Here is a 25,962-nt window from a genome sequence, read left to right as displayed (position 1 = left end):
ATCTATCTCTGCCCCATTGACTTGTCCCCCACAGCCTTCTGTGGCAATTAATTCCACAGATACATTAACCTCTTACTAAAGAAATTCCTCCTCATCCCCTTCCTAAAGGAACGTCCTTTAGTTCTGAGGATCTAACCTCTGGTCCTAGACTCTCCCATTAGTGGGAGCATCCTCTCCACATCCACTCTATCCTGCCTTCTCCCCATAACCCCTGACGCTCGGTAACTTCTCAAATATTGGTGGGGAAGTCCTGGAAGGAAGAGACAAGGACTTTAAGACATTTGCCTTCCATCACAGTGGGGAGGTACCTGGTAGACTCACTGTGGTGGATGTTAAACTGTGTTCATTGTGTGTTCTGTTATTTTATTCTCTGTCATGGCTGCAAGGCACGTCATTTCGTTCAAACCAAAAGTTTGAATGACAATATAGGATACAATGATGGGTTTGACACTTGAGCTTAATGACCTGGAAGGGCCGATGAAGCATGAGTTGCATTTACAGGGGTGCAGTGTCTTGCTCTGATGTGCAACCGTTGTTCTTTCTTTAGATTCTGAAAACAGCTACTCTTTCAGCTGCGGTGTTCCGTTGCAGCCGACCAAATCTGCACAGAAGCGAAATGCAACTCTGCCCAGCTGTGCAGGTAACGTCCCACACGTGACGAGCTCAACAGTGCCCTGCCTAAGACCACAGACGGCTGTGGAGTCCAAGTCAAAGGATATTTTTGAGGCGGAGATAGACAGATTCTTCATTAGTGTCAGGGGTTGCGGGGAGAATGGGATTAAGAAGGAATGATAAATCAGCCATGTTTGGATGGCACAGTAGACTTGATGGGCTGAAGGGTCTAATTCTAGAGCTTACCCATTTATGAACCATAAGTCAATGGAGCAGAATTAGGCCATTCGGCCCATCGATTCATCCCCGCTATTCAATCATGGCTGATCTATCTCTCCCTCCTAACCCCATTCTCCTGCCTTCTCCCCATAACCCCTGACACCCGTACCAATGAAGAATCTGTCGATGGTGTTAAAGGGAGGGGCTGAGAGTGTAGACCCAACGAAGGAATTCAAGAGGAGACTTTTCATTTTGTGTCTAATCAGCAAGGATTGTTAGACCCTGACTAAAACGCTGGCCCCAGGAGATGCAAGATGCCTGAGGCATGAGCAAACGCTGGCAGAACAGTGCGGAATTCGAGCCTTGCTCCAGGAAATCCAGGCCAGAGATCTGCATTCTGTCCAACCCATGGTGGTGAAGGATTATTAGAGAGGGTGCATTGAGTATATAATTGAAGCGAAAAATATTGAAGGCATTGGGGGGGAAGAACGGGAAAATGGAGCGATTTCAGCTTCCAAATTTGGAGCTTGTGAGAGCACGGTGTCGGAAGGAACTGCAGGTGTATAGGAAGGAACTGCAGATGTGTAGGAATGAACTGCAGATGTGTAGGAATGAACTGCAGATGTGTAGGAATGAACTGCAGATGTGTAGGAATGAACTGCAGATGTGTAGGAAGGAACTGCAGATGTGTAGGAATGAACTGCAGATGTGTCGGAAGGAACTGCAGATGTGTAGGAAGGAACTGCAGATGTGTAGGAAGGAACTGCAGATGTGTAGGAAGGAACTGCAGATGTGTCGGAAGGAACTGCAGATGTGTCGGAAGGAACTGCAGATGTGTCGGAAGGAACTGCAGATGTGTCGGAAGGAACTGCAGATGTGTCGGAAGGAACTGCAGATGTGTCGGAAGGAACTGCAGATGTGTAGGAAGGAACTGCAGATGTGTAGGAATGAACTGCAGATGTGTCGGAAGGAACTGCAGATGTGTCGGAAGGAACTGCAGATGTGTAGGAAAGAACTGCAGATGCTGGTTTACACCGACGATAGACACAAAATGCTGGATTAACTCAGCGGGGGCAGGCAGCATCTCTGGGGAAAAAGGAATGGCATCCGTAGTCAAGGAAAGAACGAGGGTCTCCGGCACTGTAAGGCAGCAAATCTACCGCTGTGCCAGAGTATCGCCCACGCCCCTTAGTTGAGTTTGTTAATTGGGAGGCTTTTATGAATCCTTCTCTCCAGTGATGCTGCCTGCTCCGCTGAGTCACTCCAGCATTTTGTGTCTATCTTCTTGTGAGAGCATGGGTTATTTCCACACGTTCTGCCACTGTCTGATTCTCTGCTTACATTTTTGTGTCCTTGTATTCATTCCTAATTTACTTTTCCGCCACAGGTTCCAGGCAGTGGCCGTCCCTACAAAGAGAGAGTGTGCTGGAGTAATATCAGTTCACCTGGATGAATGTAGCTTTCACTTTATCCAAAGCAGACCATGGCTGGATGCTCTGTCCACCTCCCTGAATATTTAGTTCAGTTTAGTTTATTGTCACGTGTCCCGAGATACAGTGAAAATGAATGAATGAATGAATGATTGAATAAGTTTATTGGCCAAGTATTCACATACAAGGAATTTGCCTTGGTGCTCCGCCCGCAAGTGACAACATGACATACAGTGACAGTTAGGAATGACACATAAATATTAATGATAAGCTTTTGTTGCGGTGCTAACTAGTCAGCAGAAAGACAATGCATGATTACAATCGAGCCATTTACCATGTACAGATATATGATAAAGGGCCTGTCCCACTGTACGAGCTAATTCAAGAGTTCTCCCGTGTTTCCCCTGATTCGAACTCGGAGAATTACGGTAATAGCCGCTCGTAGGTACTCGGGGCTCTCGTGGACATTTTTCAACATGTTGAAAAATCTTCACGAGCTTACCGCGTTTCCCGAGTACCTGCCGTTAGCGTTACGAGCCGCTAAGTGACGTCCTGAGCTCCAACTTACCCGCTACGTTCATTCTACGTGCTTACCACGAGTTTGATTTTTTAAATTCAATTCGGGAGAGCTCTTGAATTACCTTGTACAGTGGGACAGCCCCTTAAGGGAATAACGCTTAGTGAAAGGTAAAGCTAGCAAAGTCCGATCAAAGGTACACAAAATTGCTGGAGGAACTCAGCGGGTGCAGCAGCATCTATGGAGCGAAGGAAATAGGCGACGTTTCGGGCCGATCAAAGATAGTCCGAGTGTAGTTCAGGACTGCTCTCCAGTTGTGGTAGGATAATTCACTTGCCTGATAACAGCTGGGATAAAAACTGTCTCCAAATATATATATATATATATATATTTATTTTTATATATATACATATATAATATATATATATTTTAAATATAATTTTTTCATTTATTATATTATTTACAGAGTACTATGTTTACGTATTTTGTTGTGCTACTGCAAATAAGAATTTGATTAAGAAGGAACTGCAGATGTTGGAAAATCGAAGGTACACAAAAATGCTGGAGAAACTCAGCGGGTGCAGCAGCATCTATGGAGCGAAGGAAATAGGCAACGTTTCGGGCCGAAACCCTTGGTTTCGTCCCGAAACGTTGCCTATTTCCTTCGCTCCATAGATGCTGCTGCACCCGCTGAGTTTCTCCAGCATTTTTGTGTACCTAAGCATCTGATTGTTCTGTTTCAGACATATGACAATAAAATACTGTCTTGACTTAAAATCCACTGGACACCTTTGTGAGAATACCTTAACCAGCGAGATTATTAATGTCCACACCCATTTTCTCAAGGGACATTCATGATGGCGTACTCCGTAACAGCCACGTCTTGTTCATGAGTTAGTCACAGAGTGATACAGTGTGGAAACAGGTCCTTCTGCCCGACTTGCACACACAGGCCAACATGTCCCAGCTACACTAGTCCCACCAGCCTGCGCTTGGTCCGTATCCCTCCAAACCTGTCCTTGCTATTATCTCTCTAACTGTTTCTTAAACGATGGGATAGTCCCTGCCTCAACTACCCCCTCTGGCAGCTTGTTCCATACACCCACCACTCTTTGTGTGAAAAAGTTACCCCTCAGATTCCTTTTAAATCTTTTCCCCTTCACTTTGAACATATGTCCTCTGGTCCTCGATTCCCCTACTCTGGGCAAGAGACTCGGTGCATCTACCCGATCTATTCCTCTCATGATTTTATACACCTTAAAAAGATCACCCCTCATCCTTCTGCGCTCCAAGGAATAGAGACCCAGCCTACTTAACCTCTCCCTGTAGCTCACACCCTCAAGTCCGGGCAACATCCTCGTAAGTTGAAGGGAAATAATTCAACCTCCATGCTACGATACTGAAAGTGCACTTTTTGTTTTTTTAAATTTCAGATCCTTTGGCACCTCCAATAAAGCAAAAAGCTCGATTCAAGATCAAAGATGCCAAATGCCATCTTCGTCCACGAATTAAGGAACGGATTAAGGATAGTTTGAAGCAAAGCATATCAGGTTTGTCACGATTTTATTTCAAATGGGAATAGTGGTTTCACCATTAAGTGTAATGTGGATACACGCAACAAGCTGGAGTAACTCAGCGGGACAGGCAGCATCTCTGGAGAGAAGCAATGGGTGACGTTTCGGTTCGAGACCCTTCTTCAGACAGCTGGATGTGGATAGAAACATAGAAACATAGAAAATAGCTGCAGGAGTAGGCCATTCGGCCCTTCGAGCCAGCACCGCCATTCAATATGATCATGGCTGATCGTCCAAAATCAGTACCCCGTTCCTGCCTTTTCCCCATATCCCTTGATTCCCTTACCCCTAAGAGCTAAATCTAACTCTCTCTTGAAAATATTTTGGATTATCAGCCACGATCACATTGAATGGCGGTGCTGGCTTGAAAGGCCGAATGGCCTACTCCTGCAACTATTTTCTATGTTTCTATGTGGAAGACCAGCGATGTTGAAATGCAGCAGAGAATACTGTATATGTGTGTATACATATATAACTAGCGGTTCTGTGGTGTGGACCTCTGGCCAAGGTGGACAACATCCTGCTTATTAATTATTGCCTTTGAATCTCTGTGGTGGCTTTTCTGCGACCACATCAAGGAGATGAAAGAGAAGAGTGACTTTGTGAGATTGTAATGCTTGAGTGGAAGCAATTATCCAGCCACTTTGAATGCTTTCCTCACCGCAACTTACACAATAATAACATCCCACATTCAGACGCTTTTAATTTGCCACATGAGTTCTTAAAGAAGACAGGCACAAAATGTCGGAGTAACTCAGCGGGTCAGGCAGCATCTCTGGAGGAAAGGAATAGGTGGCATTTTTATCGGGTCGAGACCCTTCTTCAGACATTCTTAAAGAACTTGTGCTGCAGACAAATCTGAGAACATGGTAACTCTATTTCACTTTCACAAAAGCCTCCCCGATAAACCAACTCCACTAAGTGGTGGCGCAGCAGTAGAGTTGCTGCCTTACAGCGCCGGAGACCCCTGGTTCGATCCTGACTACGGGTGCCGTCCATATGGAGTTTGTACGTCCTCCCCGTGACCTGCGTGGGTTTTCCCCCCGGGCGCTCCGGTTTCCTCCCGCGCTCTAAAGACGTGCAGGTTTGTGGGTTAATTGGGTAAAGATTGTAAAAATTATCCTTATGCCCCTGTCCCACTTGGGAAACCTGAACGGAAACCTCTGGAGACTTTGCGCCCCACCCAAGGTTTTCGTGCGGTTTCCGGAGGATTTTGTCAGTCTCCCTACCTGCTTCCACTACCTGCAACCTCCGGCAACCACCTGCAACCTCCGGGAACCGCACGGAAACCTTGGGTGGGGCACAAAGTCTCCAGTGGTTTCCGTTCAGGTTTCCTAAGTGGGACAGGGGCATAAGTGTGTAACCATATAACCATATAACAATTACAGCACGGAAACAGGCCATCTCGACCCTTCTAATTCATGCCGAACACGTATTCTCCCCTAGTCCCATATACCTGCGCTCAGACCATAACCCTCCATTCCTTTCCCGTCCATATAACTATCCAATTTATTTTTAAATGATAAAAACGAACCTGCCTCCACCACCTTCACTGGAAGCTCATTCCACACAGCCACCACTCTCTGAGTAAAGAAGTTCCCCCTCATGTTACCCCTAAACTTCTGTCCCTTAATTCTCAAGTCATGTCCCCTTGTTTGAATCTTCCCTACTCTCAGTGGGAAAAGCTTATCCACGTCAACTCTGTCTATCCCTCTCATCATTTTAAAGACCTCTATCAAGTCCCCCCTTAACCTTCTGTGCTCCAAAGAATAAAGCCCTAACTTGTTCAACCTTTCTCTGTAACTTAGTTGCTGAAACCCAGGCAACATTCTAGTAAATCTCCTCTGTACTCTCTCTATTTTGTTGACATCCTTCCTATAATTAGGCAACCAAAATTGTACCCCATACTCCAGAATTGGCCTCCAACAATGCCTTGTACAATTTTAACATTACATCCCAACTTCTATACTCAATGCTCTGATTTATAAAGGCCAGCACACCAAAAGCTTTCTTTACCACCCTATCTACATGAGATTCCACTTTCAGGGAACTGTGCACAGTTATTCCCAGATCCCTCTGTTCACCTGCATTCTTCAATTCCCTACCATTTACCATGTACGTGTAGGATCATGCTAGTGTTAACGATAGCTGGTCGGCGCGGACTCCGGGGTCAAAGTGCCTGTTTCCGCGCTGTATCTCCAAACTAAACTAAACTAAATATTCGGGGACTTTTAACGCGGCCTGAGAAGTTGTGAAAAGTTGCGAGAACAGAGGGGTTTTGCTGTTGTCAAGCGCTCTCCAGATGGTGCCATTCATCTGCACCAGCAGTGGTGGCACTTCCATTCCACTTGCCCAGCAGGTCCCCATCATTATAGATTGCACTTTAGATCAATCTGTTATGTTATTCACAGCAAGTTGCCAGACAATGTCATGTTCGCCTTGAATGTCAAAGCCAATAAAGCTGCCGTGGGAGCTGCCAAAAAGTTATAAATGTGTTGGTGTTGGTGACCAGACAACAAATTATTTGAGGAGAGAACATTTTTTCAGACAAAGCGCAATTTCATCGGGGTGGTGGTGTGGTGGCGCAGCGGGAGAGTTGCCGCCTCACAGCGCCAGACGCCCCGGTTCGATCCCGGCTACGGGTGCTGTCCGTACGGAGTTTGCACGATCTCCCCGTGACCTGCGTGGGTTTTCTCCGGCTGCTCTGGTTTCCTCCCACACTCCGAAGACGTACAGGTGTGGAGGTTACACAAAAATGGCGGAGAAACTCAGCGGGTGCAGCAGCATCTATGGAGCGAAGGAAATAGGCAACGTTTCGTCCCGCTGAGTTTCTCCGCCATTTTTGTGTACCTTCGATTTTCCAGCATCTGCAGTTCCTTCTTAAACAGGTGTGTAGGTTAATTTGGCTTCAGTAACAATTGTAAATTGTCCCCAGTGTGTGCAGGATAGTGTTAGTGTACAGGGATCGCTGGTCGACGCGGACTCGATCGGGCCGAAGGGCCTGTTTCCGCGCTGTGATACTAAAATCAGATACAAATCACAAGAATTGGATCGAGCCCAACGTGACTGATATGATGCCTCCATGCATAAATCACCCACCCGAGATCGGTGTTGTGGGTGTTGATTTTTTGGTGACTTTGACTTGAAAAACATCCCCAAAGAGTTATGACATTCCTTAGAAAATCTGCGAAAAAATCCGCTGTGGGAAATGAAAAACGTCAATGGTTCTTTATTTTCATGTGTAGCAAGTTTAGTTTAGTTTAGTTTAGAGATACAGCGCGGAAACAGGCCCTTCGGCACGCGGAGTCCGCGCCGACCAGCGATCCCCGCTTGCTAGCACTATCCTGCACACACTAGGGGCAATTTTATATTTATACCAAGTCAATTTACCAACAAACCAGTGTGTCTTTGGAGTGCGGGAGGAAACCGGAGTACCTGGAGAAAACCAACGCAGGTCGCGGGGAGAACGTACAAAATCCGTACAGACAGCACCCATGGTCAGGATCGAACCCAGGCCTCGGGCGCTGTAAGGCAGCAATTCTACCGCTGCGCCACCGTGCCACCCGTACAGGGAAATTATTTTCGTTTGTGTGTGTCCTTTGGAGAGAGTGTTTTTGTATGGCAGAAGCCACATTTTTTATATGGTTGATTCCAATATAAAGATGATTTTTTTGGTGCCTGAAATTATGATGGAGGATATCCCAAATTTAGCTTGAGTCTGATGAAATTGTGTTTTCATAATTATAATTTTATAATTTCTCTTAAAATATGGAAGTCTCCAGATTGCTCTTTGTAGATTTTATTTATTATAGCAGTAGCTATTCAGAGCACTACAGATAATACTTACACGCTAGGATCTGGCAGTCAATAACAACACTGACGAATATGATCAACATTTAGGCTTCACTCTTGGGCCTGTACTCGCTGGAGTTTAGAAGGATGAGGGGGAGACCTCATTGAAACTTACCAAATAGTGAAAGGCCTGGATACAGTGGATGTGGAGTGGATGTTTCCACTCGTGGGAGAGTCTAACACCAGAGGTCACAGCCTCAGAATAAATGGGCGTACCTTTAGAAAGGAGATGGGGAGGAATTTCTTTAGTCAGAGTGTGGGGAATCTGTGGAATTCATTGCCACAGATGGCAGCAGAGGCCAAGTCATTGGATATTTTTAATGCGGAGATAGATAGGTTTTTTGATTAGGAAGGGCAGCATATTGCCGTAATGCTAGAGCTGCTGCCTTAGAGCACCAGAGATCCGTGTCCAATCCTGACCTGATTCTTGATTAGTACGGGTGTCAGGGGTTATGGGGAGAAGGAGGGAGAATGGTGTTAGGAGGGATAGATCAGCCATGATTGAATGGCGGGGTAGACTTGATGGGCCAAATGGCCTAATTCTGCTCATTTAACAAGAACTTTTGAACTGAGAAATATCAAAGGGGAAAGTCTTGTGTTTCAGATATCCAATGGAAACTTTACAGAATATTTAAAGTACTTCACAACATGTCAATAGATAATAGGCAATAGAAAATAGGTGGCCATTCGGCCCTTCGAGCCAGCACCACCATTCAATGTGATCATGGCCGATCATGCCCAATCAGTACCCCGTTCTTGCCTTCTCCATTTTCCAAGTGCCTCGCTGTTACATTTTGTCATGGATGTGCTGCTGTTTCCTACACTGCCCCCCCCCCCCCCCCATCACTTTCCCAACCTTGCCACTCCCTCTTCTCCCCTCTCCCATCGGGCAAAAGGTACAGAAGTGTGAAAACGCATACCTCCCGATTCAGGGACAGTTTCTTCCCAGCTGTTATCAAGCAACTGAATCATCCCACCACAACCAGAGAGCGAGTGCTGAACTACTATCTACCTCGTTGGTGACCCTCGGACTATCTTTGATCTGACTTTGCTGGCATTACCTTGCACTAAAAATTATTCCCTTATCATGTATCTGCACACCTCTTCTTCTTATCGAGTCCACATACAAGATTAGAAGTTGTTCAGCCAGAGCTGAACGCACTTCTCGGCATCTGCACACAATGGTGTCTGTCTTGTCGCTGCTTGCGCGTGGTGGTGGAAAGATTGTTGGAAACAGGAGGTACACAAAATTGCTGGAGGAACTCAGCGGGTGCAGCAGCATCTATGGAGCGAAGGAAATAGGCGACGTTTCGGGCCGAAACCCAGGGCCGCGACGTGAACGCTCTTTCCTTGACCCCATCTGTACACTGTGGACGGCTCGATTGTAATCATGTATTGTCTTTCCGCTGACTGGTTAGCACGCAGCAAAGGTTTCTCACTGTACCTTGGTACACGTGGCAATAGACTGAGATGCACTGATAAACTAAACTGGACTTCCATTTTTCTTTGGCACCAAGGAGGACATTTCCCGTGCACGGACAACTGCCACGTGACTTTTGTCAACCTGAAGTGCGATTCTTCCAAGAAGAGACGGCGGGGACGCAAGTCACCGTCCAAGGAGGTGTCGCACATCACGGCCGAATTCGAGGTGGAGATGAAGTCCGAGCAGGTGACAGGTGAGTGGTCAGTGGCATGGACAGTGGATGACACCGCCCAGAACATTGCAGATCCATGATGGCTCCATTAGATGTCATGGGACAGGCACTCTCAAGCAAATTGATTTTATTCAAAGTATCCCCCTTTTTGTTATACATGGAAATGATAAAATTAAATAATATATAATTAATATAATATAATATAACATTACATAATATAACATAATATTATATAATAACATAAGGGAGTGTAATATAATATAATATAACATAACATAATATAATATAATATATAATATATTATATCTAATATAACATAATGGAGTATAATATAATATAATAGACTATAATAGACTTTACCAGGATGTTGCCAGGACTAGAGGGTCTGAGCTCTAGGGGAGGTTTAGGCTGGGTCTCTATTCCTTGGAGTGCAGGAGGATGAGGGGTGATCTTATAGAGGTGTATAAAATCATGAGTGGAATAGATCATAGATGCACAGTCTCTTGCCCAGAGTGGATGAATCGAGGACCAGAGGACATAGGTTTAAGGTGAAGGGGAAAAGATTTAATACAATCTGAGGGGTAACTTTTTCACACAAATGGTGGTGGGTGTATGGAACAAGCTGCCAGAGGAGGTAGTTGAGGCTGGGACTATCCCAACGTTTAAGAAACAGTTAGACAGGTACATGGATAGAACAGGTTTGGAGGGATATGGACCAAACGCAGGCAGGTGGGACTAGTGTAGCTGGAACATGTTGGTCGGTGTGGGCTGATGGGTCTGTTTCTGCGCTGTCACTCTGTGACTCAATGAAATATAATATAATATAATATAATATATGTAATATATGTAATAAAACGGAACTGCAGAAGTTGGCTGATACCAAAGATGGACACAAAATGGTAGAGTAACTCAGCAGGTCAGGCAGCATCTCTGGAGAACATATAGATACATTTATGCACATACACACTCATACCACATGCAGATCCTTGATTAGTACGGGTGTCAGAGATTATGGGGAGAAGGCAGGAGAATGGGGTTAGGAGGGAAAGACAGATCAGCCATGGTCGAATGGCGGAATAGAGTTGATGGGCCGAATGGCTTAATGCTGCTGCTGTAACTTATGAATTATACATATCTATATGTGTATATACAGGCTGCATACAGATGGTGCACAAATCCTCCTTTGCACTCGTGTTTTTCTGTTTCCTACCATATTAACAATATATATACATATATATATACACACATATATATATATATATGTATGTATATATACATACATATATATATATGTATAGACATATATAGTTAATATGGAAGGAAAATGAAAAGCAAGGAAAGAGTGTAAAGAAGGATTTGTGCGCCATCTGTATCGGTAATGTTTAGGTTTTAACTTCACTTTGTGTAACTATAAGATCCATCACAGGAGAATTGAACAGTGTGATCACCAGATGGTCCACCGCTCACCGGAAAATAGTCATTCTCAAGCTTTTTAATTAGCGACTTGAAAAAGCAATCTGCAGGTTTTTTTTTTCCTTAAACAGAACACCCTTTTGAAATGTCAAAGCCTTGAGATGTGGAGATAGCTCGGAGATTTCTGCCTGCAGCAGGCAGCGTAATGATACCTTTTCTCGGCTGAAAGGATGACTAGACCTTGAAGGGCATGTTCCGGTGCATTTTTGCTCGTTGCCTGGCCTTTTCCCCTCACTCATTTCTGTCACACCAAATCATTGATCAGACTTTTCGTTTTTCTTGCTCGTGGGGACGTTCGTCTCCCCAGACACTCCTGGTTGACCTGCTGCTCACGTCCTCACGGTCCTGTCTAGAGCTTGCACACTTTGCATTTTTTCCCGCGGCAGGGACTTGCAGAAGGGAACGCTCAAAGTCAAAAGGAACTGCAGACACTGGCTCATACCAGAGATAGACGCACAAGTGCCGGAGTAACTCAACCGTTCAGGCAGAATCTCCGGAGAAATGCGTAGGAAGGAACTGCAGATGCTGGTTTAAACCGAAAATAGGCACAAAACTGCTGGAGTAACTCAGCGGGACAGGCAGCATCTCTGGAGAGAAGGAATGGGCGACGTTGCGGGTCGAGACCCTTCTTCAGACTGACGTCAGGGGGGGAAGGAAGATACATAGATAAGGAAGTGTAAGGTGTGAAAACAGGGCAAAGGGAATGGAGATCAAGGAAAATATAGAATAGATCATTGTTAGCAGGGAGAAGGGAACAACAAAGCAAACAGATAAAATGGAGTCAGAGACAGTCGGAGAACTGAGAAGGGGGAGGGATGGAGAGAGAGAGAAAGCAAGGGTTACTTGATGTTACTGAAGTCAATGTTCATACTGCTGGGGTGTGAGCTGCCCAAGCGAAATATGAGGTGCTGTTCCTCTAATTTGAGCTGGGCCTCACTCTGACAATGGAGGAGGCCCAGGACAGAAAGGTCAGTGTGGGAATGGGAGGGGGAGTTAAAGTGTCCAGTAACCAGGAGATCAGGTAGGTTTAGGCGGACTGAGCGGAGGTGTTCAGCGAAACGATCGCCGAGCCTGTGCTTGGTCTTGCTGATAATCCAGCATCTCCGGAGAACATGGATTGGTGACATTTCAATAGACATTAGACAATAGGTGCAGGAGTAGGCCATTCAGCCCTTCGAGCCAGCACCGCCATTCAATGTGATCATGGCTGATCATCCCCAATCAGTACCCCGTTCCTAACTTCTCCCCATATCCCCTGACTCTGCTATTTTTCAGAGCCCTATCTAGCTCTCTCTTGAAAGTATCCAGTCAGGACCCTTCTTTAGACCCGACCCGACCAGACTCGAAACATCTCCTATCCATATTAATCCAAGAACAACAGGTCAGGCAGCATCTCTGGAGAAAATGGACAGGTGACGCTTCGGGTCGTGTCTGAAGAAGGGTCCCAACTCAAAATGTCACCTATCCATTTTCTCCACAGATGCTGCCTGACCCTCTATGAATTAGTTCTGGCTCAAAATGCACTTTGTGAAAAAAGACAAGTGGCTAACCCAGCGACACACTAAATCCCATTAAGAAATGACTTTTGTCAGGGTAATGGTTTGGCAATGTTTATAGCTTATAAGTGTAGCATTGGTTCTGATATCTAAGGAAGCTCAAATTGATTGAAAATATAGACACATAGTGGTAGAGTAACTCAGGCGGCATCTCTGGGGAACGTAGATAGGCGAAGTTTCTGGTCGGGATCCTTCTTTAGACTCCCCTTTAATCTTGCTTCACTTACAGAGAGCACTGAAGCATCTGCAGTGTCCACATCGTCCCATAAACATCATATGTGTTTCAGCCACATGATCGGATGGGCTCACAAAACTTCACTAAACAGCTCCCCCTGTTGAACAGTCTAGAAATTGCATAAGTTTAGTTTAGTACAGAGACACAGCATGGAAACAGGCCCTTCGGCCCACTGAGTCCGCTAGTTCTATCATAGATGCATAGAAAATCGGTGCTGGAGTAGGCCATTCGGCCCTTCGAGCCAGCACCGCCATACTATGTGATCATGGTTGATCATCCACAATCAGTACCCCGTTCCTGCTTTCATCGTCTATATCTCTCGTTTCCCTGACTAGTCTGAAGAAGGGTCTCGACCCGAAACGTCACCCATTCCTTGTCTCCATAGATGCTGCCTGTCCCTTAGAGTTACTCCATCTTTTTGTGTCTACAGTACCTTTGGTTTAAAGCAGCATCTGCAGTTCCTTCCTCTACAAACTATACATAGATATACGCACACGCACACACACACATATACACACACGCACACGCACACATATACACACACACACACGCACACGCACACATATATACACACACGCACACGCACACATATATACACACACACACATACACACACGCACACGCACACATATATACACACACACACATATACACACACGCACACGCACACATATATACACACACACACGCACACACACACGCACACATATACACACACACACATATACACACACACGCACACACACACGTACACGCACACATATACATACACACACCCACGCACACGCACACACACACTCACACGCACAAGCACACCCACACACACGCACACGCACACACACACATATACACACACACACGCACACACACCCCCATACACATACACACACACCCACACACACACACACACATACACACTCACACACACACACACACCCACACACACACACACCCACACACACACACACACACATACATACCTACACATAGAAAACAAACAGACACTAATAATACATTAATATCAATCTTCTTCTTTTCGTATCCATCTTGTTAAATTAATGTCAATAATAGTCTATGTAATGCAGAGCTTATTTGAAGTTGTCGCGTTTAATAGCCTGATGCATTCTCTCACCCTCAGTACTTCAGGTACCAGCATGTTGCTTCAGTAATAGGGCCGTGCTTTTTAGAATTTGTGGTCCTCAATGGAGAAATGCAACAGTGGTAAACAAATACGTCCTCAATACAATGCACCCGTTAATAACGTTCTCTGCAACCATCTCCCCCGCAGACTCCTGCAACATGGAATGCGTGCGCAAGAGGATGGAGCAAAAGCTGCAGACTGCAATCAAAACACTAAGGAAGTCAATCAACAAGCAGCAATTTTACATTCAGTTCTCCGGGACAGAATACGAAGTCGCTCAGAAACCGGCGAAGATGCACGAGAACCAAGCGGTGTGCAGCACGGGGCAGGTGCTGCAGGATGGCAAATGCAGTGAGTGTTAGTCCACGACACACACACACACACACAGTGCTGGAGTCACTCGGCGGGACAGGCAGCATCTCTGGGGAGAAGGAACGGGTGATGTTTCGGGTCGAGACCCTTCTTCAGACTGGACTGTTGTCCGTGTAGATCGTGTTGTTCGGGCATGGAAACAGTTCCCAGCACATGGTGGGATCAGGAGCAACAAACTATCTCACACCCTAAGTGATGGGAGCAGAATGAGGCCATTCGGCCCATCAAGTCTGCTCTGTCATTCAATCATGGCTGATCTATCTTTCCCTCTCAACCCCATTTTCCTGCCTTCTCCTCATAACCCCCGACACCCGCACTAACGTATGTACGTTATCATATCCTTTATTGTAAAATACATGATTTATTTATTCCCTCAGTATATAGACAATGTGAAGACCTCATGGGATGATTGATAATGGAGGGGTAGAATCCGGGATTATAGCTGTTTCAGTTTAGTTTATTGTCTCCTGTACCGAGGTACATTGAAAAGCTTTTGTTGCGTGCTAACATAGTCAGCGGAAAGACAACACATGATTACAATCGGGCTGTCCACGGTGTACAGACACATGATAAGGGAATAACGTTTAGTGCAAGGTAAAGCCAGCAAAGTCCGATCAAAGATAGTCAGAGGGTCACCAATGAATAGATAGTAGTTCAGCACTGCTCTCTAGTTGTGGTCGGCAGGTTCAGTTAGTTGCCTGATAACAGCCGGGAAGAGACCTCGTGGGTATGTGCATTATTCTTCTCCTTGGCATCAGCTCCACCTACATCAACCGACTCCAACTGGTCCAGAACGCAGCCGCCCGACTCATCACCCACACCAAATCCTGGCATCACATCACTCCAGTCCTCAAACAACTTCACTGGCTTCCCATCTCCCACCGGATCACCTACAAATCCTGGTCCTCACCTACAAAGCCCTCCACCATCTGGCCCCCCCATATCTCACTGACCTCCTCTCCCCCTACCAACCCTCACGGTCCCTCAGATCCACATCAGCCGGTCTCCTCTCCATCCACAAATCCAACCTCCGCAGTTTTGGGGACAGAGTCTTCTCCAGGGCAGCTCCCAGGCTCTGGAACTCCCTCCCCCAACTGATCCGCAATTCCGTGTCCCTCACCATCTTCCAGTCCCACCTCAAGACCCATCTCTTCACCTCTGCCTATCCTTAGCCCCACGTCCCCCTCCCTTTTCATCTGTGCTTGAATTGCCTCATATTGTGTTTTGAATTGAATTCTGTCTTTAATTTGTGTACTAGTCATGTCTCTACTATTTATTTCATTCCGCTTACATGTTTTTCCTCTACTTGCTAAATTTTTGTAAGGTGTCCTTGAGACTCTTGAAAGGCGCCCATAAATAAAATTTATTATTATTATTATTATTATTGATTAGTATGGGTGTCAGGGGTTATGGGGAGAAAGCAGGAGAATGGGGTTAGGAGGAAGAGATAGATCAGCCATGATTGAATGGCGGAGTAGGCTTGATGGGCCGAATGGCCTAATTCCTACTCCTAGTGCTTATGACCTTGCATGTTATATTGTAAAATACATGATTTTACTTCGGAGTCACGTGAGTGACTACGTGAAGAACCCCGCCAGGACGCATGCGTGTCATATCGCTACACGCATTGCGAAACGTCAGACGCGGTGGAACGACGTTCCCCCGCAGCGGCAGTTTTAAAAAGCCGGAACCAGCAGGTAAGAATTACTCTGCGGTCTTTTTGTGTGTTTCCTATACCAACTTACAGGTGAGAAGCATGGACAAGTCTAAGAAAGCAACAAGGGCTGCGACAAAGCTGGTGGGGGAGGGCCACGGAGCAGCGGGCAGCCAGCAGTGGCCAGCGGCACTTGAATCACCGATAATGGGATCAGCTGTGCCCGATGTCGCCTCCGCACCGGCCAGATCCACTCCGCGGCCGGGCGGTAAGGCAAGACAAAAAACTAACAAAGTCGTGGACTCAGAGGAGTCCGACTTTGAGCAACCGCGTGCGGCCAGCGACCGTGAGCGCTGGAGCCGGATGGAGCGGTGTGTGGAGCATTTGCTCCAACGTGACAGGCTCCGGGAGATGGAGTCGAGTCACTGTGGGCTCTATGGAAAACCCACAGCAGCACCTCTTGTAGGGCTGCACAGTGCTTCTACCTCATCAGAGGGGAGCACTGGGGGTCAGTACAGGGCTGATCATGAAGAGGGGTTTGCAGAAGAGAAATCAAGTGTGCAGGGGATGCAGGAACGAGAAAATCTGCTGGACATGGTGTCCAACTTCATACAGCCAGACCAGACTGGCCAAAACCTGGAGCAAAAGCTAGCTGCCAGTATAGACTATATGTCTTTTAACCAGCTACAAGAACAGGCTGTATTGGACACCACGTCAAGACACCTGGCAACTGTATATCCCTGAATGTTCCAGTAGTCAATACTTGTATATGGAAACATATTGGAATAGGAGTTAGAGGCATGGATGTCAAACTCCAAAAGGTATTAAAACTCCTAACAGCAGGGATAACAGCATTCGCCCGCACAGTGGAAGAGAAGGACATGTCCCAGGACCAACAGGATGCACTGACATTGCTTTGCAACACTCAATACGAGATAAATAGCATCAGGAAGAATGCCATCCGACCCACTTTAAATCCGAAATTCGCGGGTCTGTGCAAACCTGGGAACATAAAACCACCAATACTACTATTTGGAGGTAACCTATCGAAGCAAGTCAAGGAGCTCGATGAGGAAGCAAAAACCCTGGGACTCATAAAAGGGACTTCATCAAAAACCCACTACAGCCACAGACAGTATCCCTACGCACCCACCAGTAGAACAAGACCGACTGCTGAAAGCTCGAAGGTCCGGTACACCAAACATGAGTCTTTTTTAGGCCATGGCCCAGGCCGGCCTTCTTGGAAGATACGCGAACCTCCAACATCAACCAAACCACAAACCCAGACACCACCGCCTCAACATCAACGGAGGATTTACAAAAAGAAGTAAACCTGCCACTGGTAACTATGGAGGTAGGTGGGTCTGGTTCCCTACAAAATACAGGGAGCATGGAGGTTGGGGGGAGATTACACTCCTTTCTGGATGCATGGAGCATGTTAACTACCGATACTTATATTTTAAGCAGTATCCAGGGATATACAATAGAATTTATACACAAGTACAGCCCTCCAGTTCAACGTATACCGAACCGAATGTTCGTACTTTCTGGTAAAGAGAAATCAGAAGCGCATGCTGAACTGGAGCGGCCTTACGCAAAAGGTGTAATTGAAAAATCCCAACACGAACCGTTAGAATTCGTGTCCAATATATTTACCAAAAACAAAAAAGATGGTGGTTGTCGCATCATCATAGATCTGACCAAATTGAATACATTTGTACAATATATTCATTTTAAAATGGAAACCTTTGTTACTGTTAAACAATTGATTTCCAAAGGGTACTTCATGGCTAGCATCGATTTAAAAGATGCTTACTATTCAGTGCCTATACGAGGTGACCACAGATGTTTCTTAAAATTCAACTGGATGGGACAGCACTGGCAGTATAGAGCGCTGCCAAATGGGTTAACATCAGTCCCCAGACTGTTCACAAAAATTTTGAAACCAGCCCTAGCGTTTCTACGGAAACGAAAACACATGGTCATGGCATATCTAGATGACATACTTATTGTGGGCAAAACTTTGGAATTGGCCAAACAAACTGTAACAGCCACAAAACAGTTATTTGAAAAACTGGGGTTTATTATCCATCCAGTTAAATCTAAATTAACGCCTTCCACTACAATGGACTATTTGGGGTTCACCATTAACTCAGTTCACATGTCGGTGACTTTGCCAAAGGGAAAGGCTATAGACTTAATAGAGGCTTGCAATAACCTCATTGACATCAGCAAACCATCCATCAGATTGGTAGCAAAAGTAATTGGCAAAATGGTGGCTGCCTTTCCAGCCACACAATTTGGACCTTTACATTACCAAAATTTACAGAGAGCAAAAATACAAGCACTCAAAATCAATGCTGGTCATTTTGACAGACCAATGAAGCTACCAATCAAAGCTATAATGGAACTAAAATGGTGGATAGATAACATTTGGCTTTGTTTCAATCCAATCATTATCAGCAACCCTTCAATGGTGCTACAAACTGATGCCAGTGCACTTGGTTGGGGTGCCACCAATTCCATCTCCAGCTGTGGAGGTAGATGGACTGCTCAGGAGGCATCATTATTACTCACACTGGGCATAAACTACCTGGAAATGTTGGGTGCATTCTATGGCCTAAAGTCATATTGTACTGGGTCATATCACCAGCATGTTAGACTACAGATTGACAATACCACCGTGGTAGCATATATGAACCACATGGGTGGAAACAAATCGACATCATGTGACAATCTGGCTAATACAATTTGGCAGTGGTGTATCCAGAGAGATATTTGGATATCAGCTACTTACCTACCAGGTAAACTAAATTTAGTGGCAGACACCAGGTCACGCAAATTTAATGAAAATACCGAATGGATGTTGAATAAAAAAGTATTTGCTGATATTACAGCACGATATGGAACACCAGATATCGATCTATTCGCATCCAGGCTTAATCACCAGTTATCAAATTATGTTTCATGGGAACCAGACCCTGGGGCAGCGGCGACATATGCATTTTCGCTGCATTGGGGGAAATTGTTTATTTATGCATTCCATCCTTTCTGCCTCATCAGTCGGGTATTAAGGAAAATACAACAAGACTCTGCGTCTGGTATTTTGGTAGTACCCGATTGGCCTACTCAACCATGGTTCCCAGTGATACTGAACATGGTATTAGAACCATGTATCACCATCCCGAATAGACCAGACTTGTTGGTTCATCCCGTAACAAGGGATAGCCACCCATGCCATAACTATTTGAATTTATTAATTTGTAGAGTTTAAAAATACCTCTACTACAGCTGGGACTGACGGACCGAACAGTGAACATGATTTCAGCGGCCCAAAGACAGTCCACCAAAAAACAGTATCTGGTCTATATCAGGAAGTGGGAGATGTATTGTCACAAAAACAGCATCACCTACAGAGATATGAACATCCCGTCTGTTCTGGAATACCTGGCAGGCCTCCATTATGATGAGAGGCTCAGTTATAGTGCCATCAACTGCGCCAGAACTGCCTTATCAACTTATCTATGGCAAGGAACAGAGCGTCACTCTGTTGGAACTCACCCACTGGTAACAAAACTTATGAGGGGAATTTTTAATACCAATCCCCCAAGAACCAGGTACTCCCAAATATGGGATGTGAGTATTGTCCTGAAGATGCTCAGGAATTGGTCTCCAGCAACAGCTCTGTCCCTACATAGACTGACATTAAAAACAGTCATGCTAATGGCATTGGTCACGGCACAAAGGGTACAGTCATTACATAAATTAAGACTGGACAACATGACTTCTTCATCTAAAAATATTACGTTTCATATTTATGAATTACTGAAGCAGAACAGACAGGGATCAGCGGGCCTCAATATAGAATTTAGGTCATACCCAACAGATGATCGTCTCTGTATAGTAAGACATTTGTCGTTATACATGGAGAAAAAGAAAATCATCAGAGGCAATGAGAAGGCACTTTTAGTCAGCCATAAGCAACCACACAAAAAAGTGACGGTCCAGACCATCTCAAGATGGCTGAAACAGGTTCTAACACAGGTTGGGGTGGATACTAATATTTTAAAATCTCATTCCACCAGGGCTGCAGCTACATCGGCAGCTATGCAGTTGGATGTACCAATGGACCAAATCCTCAAGGCAGCAGGATGGTCAGGGGAAAAAATATTCCAACTATTTTATAATAAACCAGTCATGAAACCTGGAACGTTTGCAGAAACAATTTTAAGTTCTGTAATTTAATTTACCCCATAAATAGGGGTCATAATTTGTGTTAATAAATTTCATGGATTTTAATGTCGGATTCATGTCTAAATTATGTTGACACAATTCCTCCTACAGTCATTAAGGCAGACGTGATGCATGGACTCGTTTCCACGGCATGAAATCACAGAGCTTTGAAATCTTCACGTAGTAATTCACGTGACTCCGAAGTAAAATAGTAAGATTAAACGAGAACTTACCAGTTCGAAGTTTGATCATTATTTTATGAGGAGTACGTTGAGGGAATACGTGCCCTCCGCTCCCACCCATGATCATATACTCAACTTTCTCTAATCTTACTATGTTTAAGTCATTACAATTATCTGTGATTTCACACCACTGCTTTGAAGAATGACACGCATGCGTCCTGGCGGGGTTCTTCACGTATTCCCTCAACGTACTCCTCATAAAATAATGATCAAACTTCGTACTGGTAAGTTCTCGTTTAATCTTACTATTTATCTAGTCCCACAGTATTAAGACAGCGTGAGGATCTTACAGGGTGACGGATGACGGAGGGGCAGAATCAGGGACTGGGTCAGTCACCAACCTGTCTTGTTTTTGCAGTCAGCTGTGAAGCCGGACGTTACTACAGTGGAGAGGTGAACCAGTGCCTGCCGTGTGCACCGGGCACCTACCAGGACATGAAGGGGCAGCTGTCCTGCGAACCTTGTCCCAGCAACGACGGGCAAGGCATGGCCGGAGCTCACAACATGTCAGAGTGCGGAGGTGAGTACCTCCCTGCTACTCCCCTCTTCCAATCTTCGGTGGCGCAGCGGCAGAGTTGTTGCCTTACAGTGCCAGGGACCCAGGACAACGGGGTTTGGCGGCTAAGACTGATCGGCCGTGATTGAATGGCGGAGTAGGATTGTTGGCCTAATTCTGCTCCTATCACTTATGAGACCCGGGTTCGATCCTGACCACGGGCGCAGTATGCTCATACTTCCTGTGACTGTGTGGATTTTCTCCGGTTTCCTACCGCACTCCAAAGACGTACAGATTAGTAGGTTAATTGGCTTTAATAAGATTATAAATTGTTCCTAGTGTGTAGGATAGAACTGGTGTTTGGAGATCGCTGGTTAGTGCGGTGTTCCAAATCCTCCCGGAATCTGTATTTCAGAACCAGGGCTCACAGTTTAATAATAAAAACATAGAAAATAGGTGCAGGAGGAGGCTATTCGGCCCTTCGAGCCAGCACCGCCATTCATTGCGATCATGGCTGATCGTGCCCTATCAATGACCCGTGCCTGCCTTCTCCCCATATCCCTTGACTCCACTAGCCCCTAGAGCTCTAACTAACTCTCTCTTAAATCCATCCAGTGATTTGGCCTCCACTGCCCTCTGTGGCAGGGAATTCCATAAATTCACAACTCTCTGGGTGAAAAAATAAATTCTCACCTCAGTCTTAAATGACCTCCCCTTTATTCTAAGGGGCAGGCCATTTAGATAGATAGATAGATAGATAGATAGATAAATACTTTATTAATCCCCTTATTCAGGGGAAATTCTGATGTCCTCATTTAGGACTGAGATGTGGCAAACCTTTTTCACCCAGAGAGTTGTGAATCTGTGGAATTCTCAGCCACGGAAAGCAGTGGAGGCCAATTCACTGGATGTTTTCAAGAGAGAGTTAGATTTAGCTCTTAGGGCTAAAGGAGTCAAGAGATATGAGGAGAAAGCAGGAACGGGATACTGATTTTGGATGATCAGCCATGATCATCCAAATTGTTAAGGGCTTGGACACGCTAGAGGCAGGAAACATGTTCCCGATGTTGGGGGGGAGTCCAGAACCAGGGGCCACAGTTTAAGAATAAGGAGTAAGCCGTTTAGAACGGAGACGAGGAAACACTTTTTCTCACAGAGAGTGGTGAGTCTGTGGAATTCTCTGCCTCAGAGGGCGGTGGAGGCAGGTTCTCTGGATGCTTTCAAGAGAGAGCTAGATAGGGCTCTTAAAGATAGTGGAGTCAGGGGATATGGGGAGAAGGCAGGAACAGGGTACTGATTGGGGATGATCAGCTATGATCACATTGAATGGCGGTGCTGGCTCGAAGGGCCGAAGTGCCGATTGGCCTATCCCTGCACCTATTGTCTATGTTTCTATGCTTCTATTTCACTCAACTTCAATGTCAGCATGGACACCTTCACTCTATGACACGAGTGTTTAATTAGCGGCGGTGGACATGGAGGTGTGATTGTTGCCACTCTTTCTCCAGGCCAGTGCTCGGCGGGACATTTCTCCTTGGACGGGTTTCGCCCGTGTCGTTCGTGCCCGATCGGCACCTTCCAGCCCGAGGCCGGACGCACCCAGTGCTTCTACTGCGGCGGCGGGTTGCTGACCAAGTACGAGGGCGCCGTCTCCTTCCAAGATTGCGAAACGAGAGGTAAGTCCGTCCCGGTGGATGACCTGTGCGGGAAGGAACTGCAGATGCTGGTTTAAACCGAAGATTGACGCAACAAGCTGGAGTAACTCAGCGGGACAAGCAGCATCTCTGGAGAGAAGGAATGGGTTACGAATGGGTTACTCCAGCTTTTTGTGTCTCTGTTTGGTTTATAACTTCATCAGAGATTGGAGCAGGATTCGACCAATCGGCCCATCAAGTCTACTCCGCCATTCAATCATGGCTGATCTATCTCTCCCTCTTAACCCCATTCTGCCTTCTCCTCATAACCCCTGACACCCACACTATTCAAGAATCAATCGATCTCTGCCTTAAAAATATCCGTTGGCTTGGCCTCCACAGCCTTCTGTGGCAATGAATTCCACAGATTCACCACCCTCTAACTAAAGAAATTCCTCCTCATCTCCTTCCTAAAGGAACGTCCTTTCAGTCTGAGGCTATGACCTCTGGTCCTCGACTCTCCCACTAGTGGAAACATCCTCTCCACATCCACTCTATCCAGGTCTTTCACTATAAGTGCAAATATTAGCTCGTTTATCCCTTAACTCCTCTTAGCTTGTCTATTGTCACCTCCCCATCGCCACTCAACACTTGTCGGAACAAGGAACTGCAGATGCTGGTTTACACAAAGGACACAAAGTGCTGGAGTAACTCAGCAGGTCAGGCAGCATCTGTGGAGAACATGGATAGGTGATGTCTCAGGTCAAAGGGTCCCAATCCAAAACATCACCTGTCCATGTCCTTCAGGGATGCAGCTCGACCCGCTGAGTTACTCCAGCACTCTGTACCCCACGACACTTGTTCCTCTCATCCTGATCTCTCGATCATTCCTTTATCTGCCATTTTCTGCCGGTGAAGCCAGTGACTTGCTCCAAAGCCACACACCTGGGGGTGCAGTGGCAAAGTGGTAGAGTTGCTGCCTACAACGCCAGAGGCCCATCTTGATCCTGACTAGGGGTGCTGTCTGTACGGAGTTTGTACGTTCTCCCCGTGACCTGTGTGGGTTTTCTGTACGATCTCCGGTTTCCTCCCACGCTCCAAAGACGTGTAGGTGTGTAGGTTAATTGGCTTGGTATAAATGTAAACTTGTCCCTAGTGTGTGTGTGTGTGTAGGAAAGTATTAATGTGCGGGGTGACCGCTGGTCGACGCGGACTCGGGCCTATTTCCGCGCTGTATCTCTGAACTAAACTGAATTAAACTAAATGCGAAGGAAAGAACTGCAGATGCTGGTTTAAACCGAAGATAGACACAAAAAGCTGGAGTAACTCAGCGGGTCGGAGGGCGTCTCAGGAGAAAAGGAACAGGTGACGTTTTGGGTCGAGACCCTTCTTCAGACTGCCATCTACCCTTTTCTCCATAGATGCTGTCTGACCCGCTGAGTTACTCCAGCTTTTTGTGTCTATATGAACTCAACTGAACTTCCCCCCAGCCTCACCTGTTTCCCCTCCTTTAAGACTCTGCTTAAAAGCTCACCTCGTTGGCCACGTTTCTGGTCTCCCTTCCTAACATTTACACTTTCAGTTGTGCGTTCAGGTTTTCTTCCCGTTTGTTGAAGGAATTTTTTTTCCACAACAGAAGAAGATGCGCAAATTCAATTTATTGCTGTGATGAAACAAAGTCACTTGCACCTTTTGGTCAAGGAATCTAAATGATATTTGTAACCATTTACTCTACATTCACGTTTCTTTATCACAGATTTTTAATTCAAATTTTATTATTATTTTTTTTTAAAAACTCATTAAGCTCCTGTCCCACTTAGGAGAGCTAAACAGCAACCTCTGGTGACCTTGCCCGCCACCCATAAGGTTTCCATGAGGTCACCGGAGGTTTTGGTCACTCTCCCTAATGGTCGTAAGTGGTTTCCGCGTGGTCGAGGCTTCATCTAGGTTGCTGCTATTTTTTCATCATGACTTAAACCGGCCTCGACTAAAAATAGGTTGCCGTTTTTAAAATCGATCATTTTTTAGTCGCAGGTCTAGTCGAAGCCGGTTTTCTTCATAGTCGAGGAAGGTTTTCAACATATGCGTGGGAGGTGGTAGGAGGTTGCAGGTCACCTCGACCTTGATTTTTTTTTGGGTGGCAGGCAAGGTCACCAGAGGTTGCTGTTTAGGTCTCCTAAGTGGGACAGGTGCCTTAGTACTTTACATTCAAGTTTAATTAGCTTAAAGTCTTGTCTGGTGTATAACATCGTCATTTGATGTTAAACTCAGTATTTCCTAACACGTTTACTGTGAACTTTGACATGAAATTTGGTGTTGAATTAATATTTCTGAACAGTTCTGTGACTTCTTACGAGCCTAATCGATCGCTCAGTGAAATATTTTTACCGTTGATAAACCTCTCCACAGTTCATTGCTCCCCTGGTCACTATTACAACTCCACCACACACAGATGCATAAGATGCCTAGTTGCAACTTATCAGCCAGAGTTTGGCCAGAATTACTGCATTACCTGTCCTGGAAACACCACCACGGATGTTGACGGCTCCACCAACGTTACCCAGTGTAAAAGTAAGTCATTGTTAACATGTTGGGGAAATGGTCGTCTCGAGGACCTGTTTGGGCTAATTGTTCACTGCAGTCATGTGAAAGTGTTTTGTAATGCAGGCACCTGGTGTTCTATGCAGGGGTTACATTCTCACAGAGCTGCGCATAATAAGAGGCAGCACTATGACGTAGCTGGTAGTGCTGCTGCCTCACAGCGCCAGGGACCCGGGTTCAATCTTGACCTCTGCTACTGTCTGTGCGGAGTTTGAACGTTCTCCCTGTGACTGTGTGGGTTTCCCCTGGGTGTTCCAGTTTCCTCGACATTCCAAAGACGTGCGGGTTTGCAGGTTAATTCTCTTCTGTAAATTGTCCCTCGTGTGTAGATTGTGAAACTGGGATAACATAGAACTAGTATTCAGGTGATCGATCGATGGTCTGCCCGGACTCAGTGGGCCACAGGGCCTGTTTCAATGCTGTATCTCTAAACTGAACTTAGGGTGCTACTCCTCATCAGCCTGAA

At 45.8% G+C, this 25,962-nt stretch overlaps 1 protein-coding gene across 5 annotated transcripts in view; it reads left to right on the top strand.

Annotated features, from left to right (window-relative positions):
* Positions 1 to 25,962, top strand: part of scube1 (signal peptide, CUB domain and EGF like domain containing 1) — a 199,247-nt gene that overhangs the window by 168,267 nt on the left and 5,018 nt on the right. For all 5 annotated transcript variants that reach the window (XM_033037605.1, XM_033037606.1, XM_033037603.1 and 2 more), the window contains 7 exons: positions 548 to 640; positions 4,212 to 4,328; positions 9,722 to 9,880; positions 14,412 to 14,615; positions 21,124 to 21,285; positions 22,770 to 22,937; positions 25,305 to 25,466. In XM_033037605.1, coding sequence (XP_032893496.1) covers positions 548 to 640; positions 4,212 to 4,328; positions 9,722 to 9,880; positions 14,412 to 14,615; positions 21,124 to 21,285; positions 22,770 to 22,937; positions 25,305 to 25,466 — 1,065 coding nt within the window. The remainder of the gene's footprint in view (positions 1 to 547; positions 641 to 4,211; positions 4,329 to 9,721; positions 9,881 to 14,411; positions 14,616 to 21,123; positions 21,286 to 22,769; positions 22,938 to 25,304; positions 25,467 to 25,962) is intronic.

This window comes from Amblyraja radiata, chromosome 19, assembly GCF_010909765.2.
Source record: "Amblyraja radiata isolate CabotCenter1 chromosome 19, sAmbRad1.1.pri, whole genome shotgun sequence".
In the NCBI taxonomy this organism is placed as follows: Eukaryota; Metazoa; Chordata; class Chondrichthyes; order Rajiformes; family Rajidae; genus Amblyraja; species Amblyraja radiata.
Note: the sequence above shows the minus strand (reverse complement) of the source record. Positions and strands in the feature narration are given on the sequence as shown.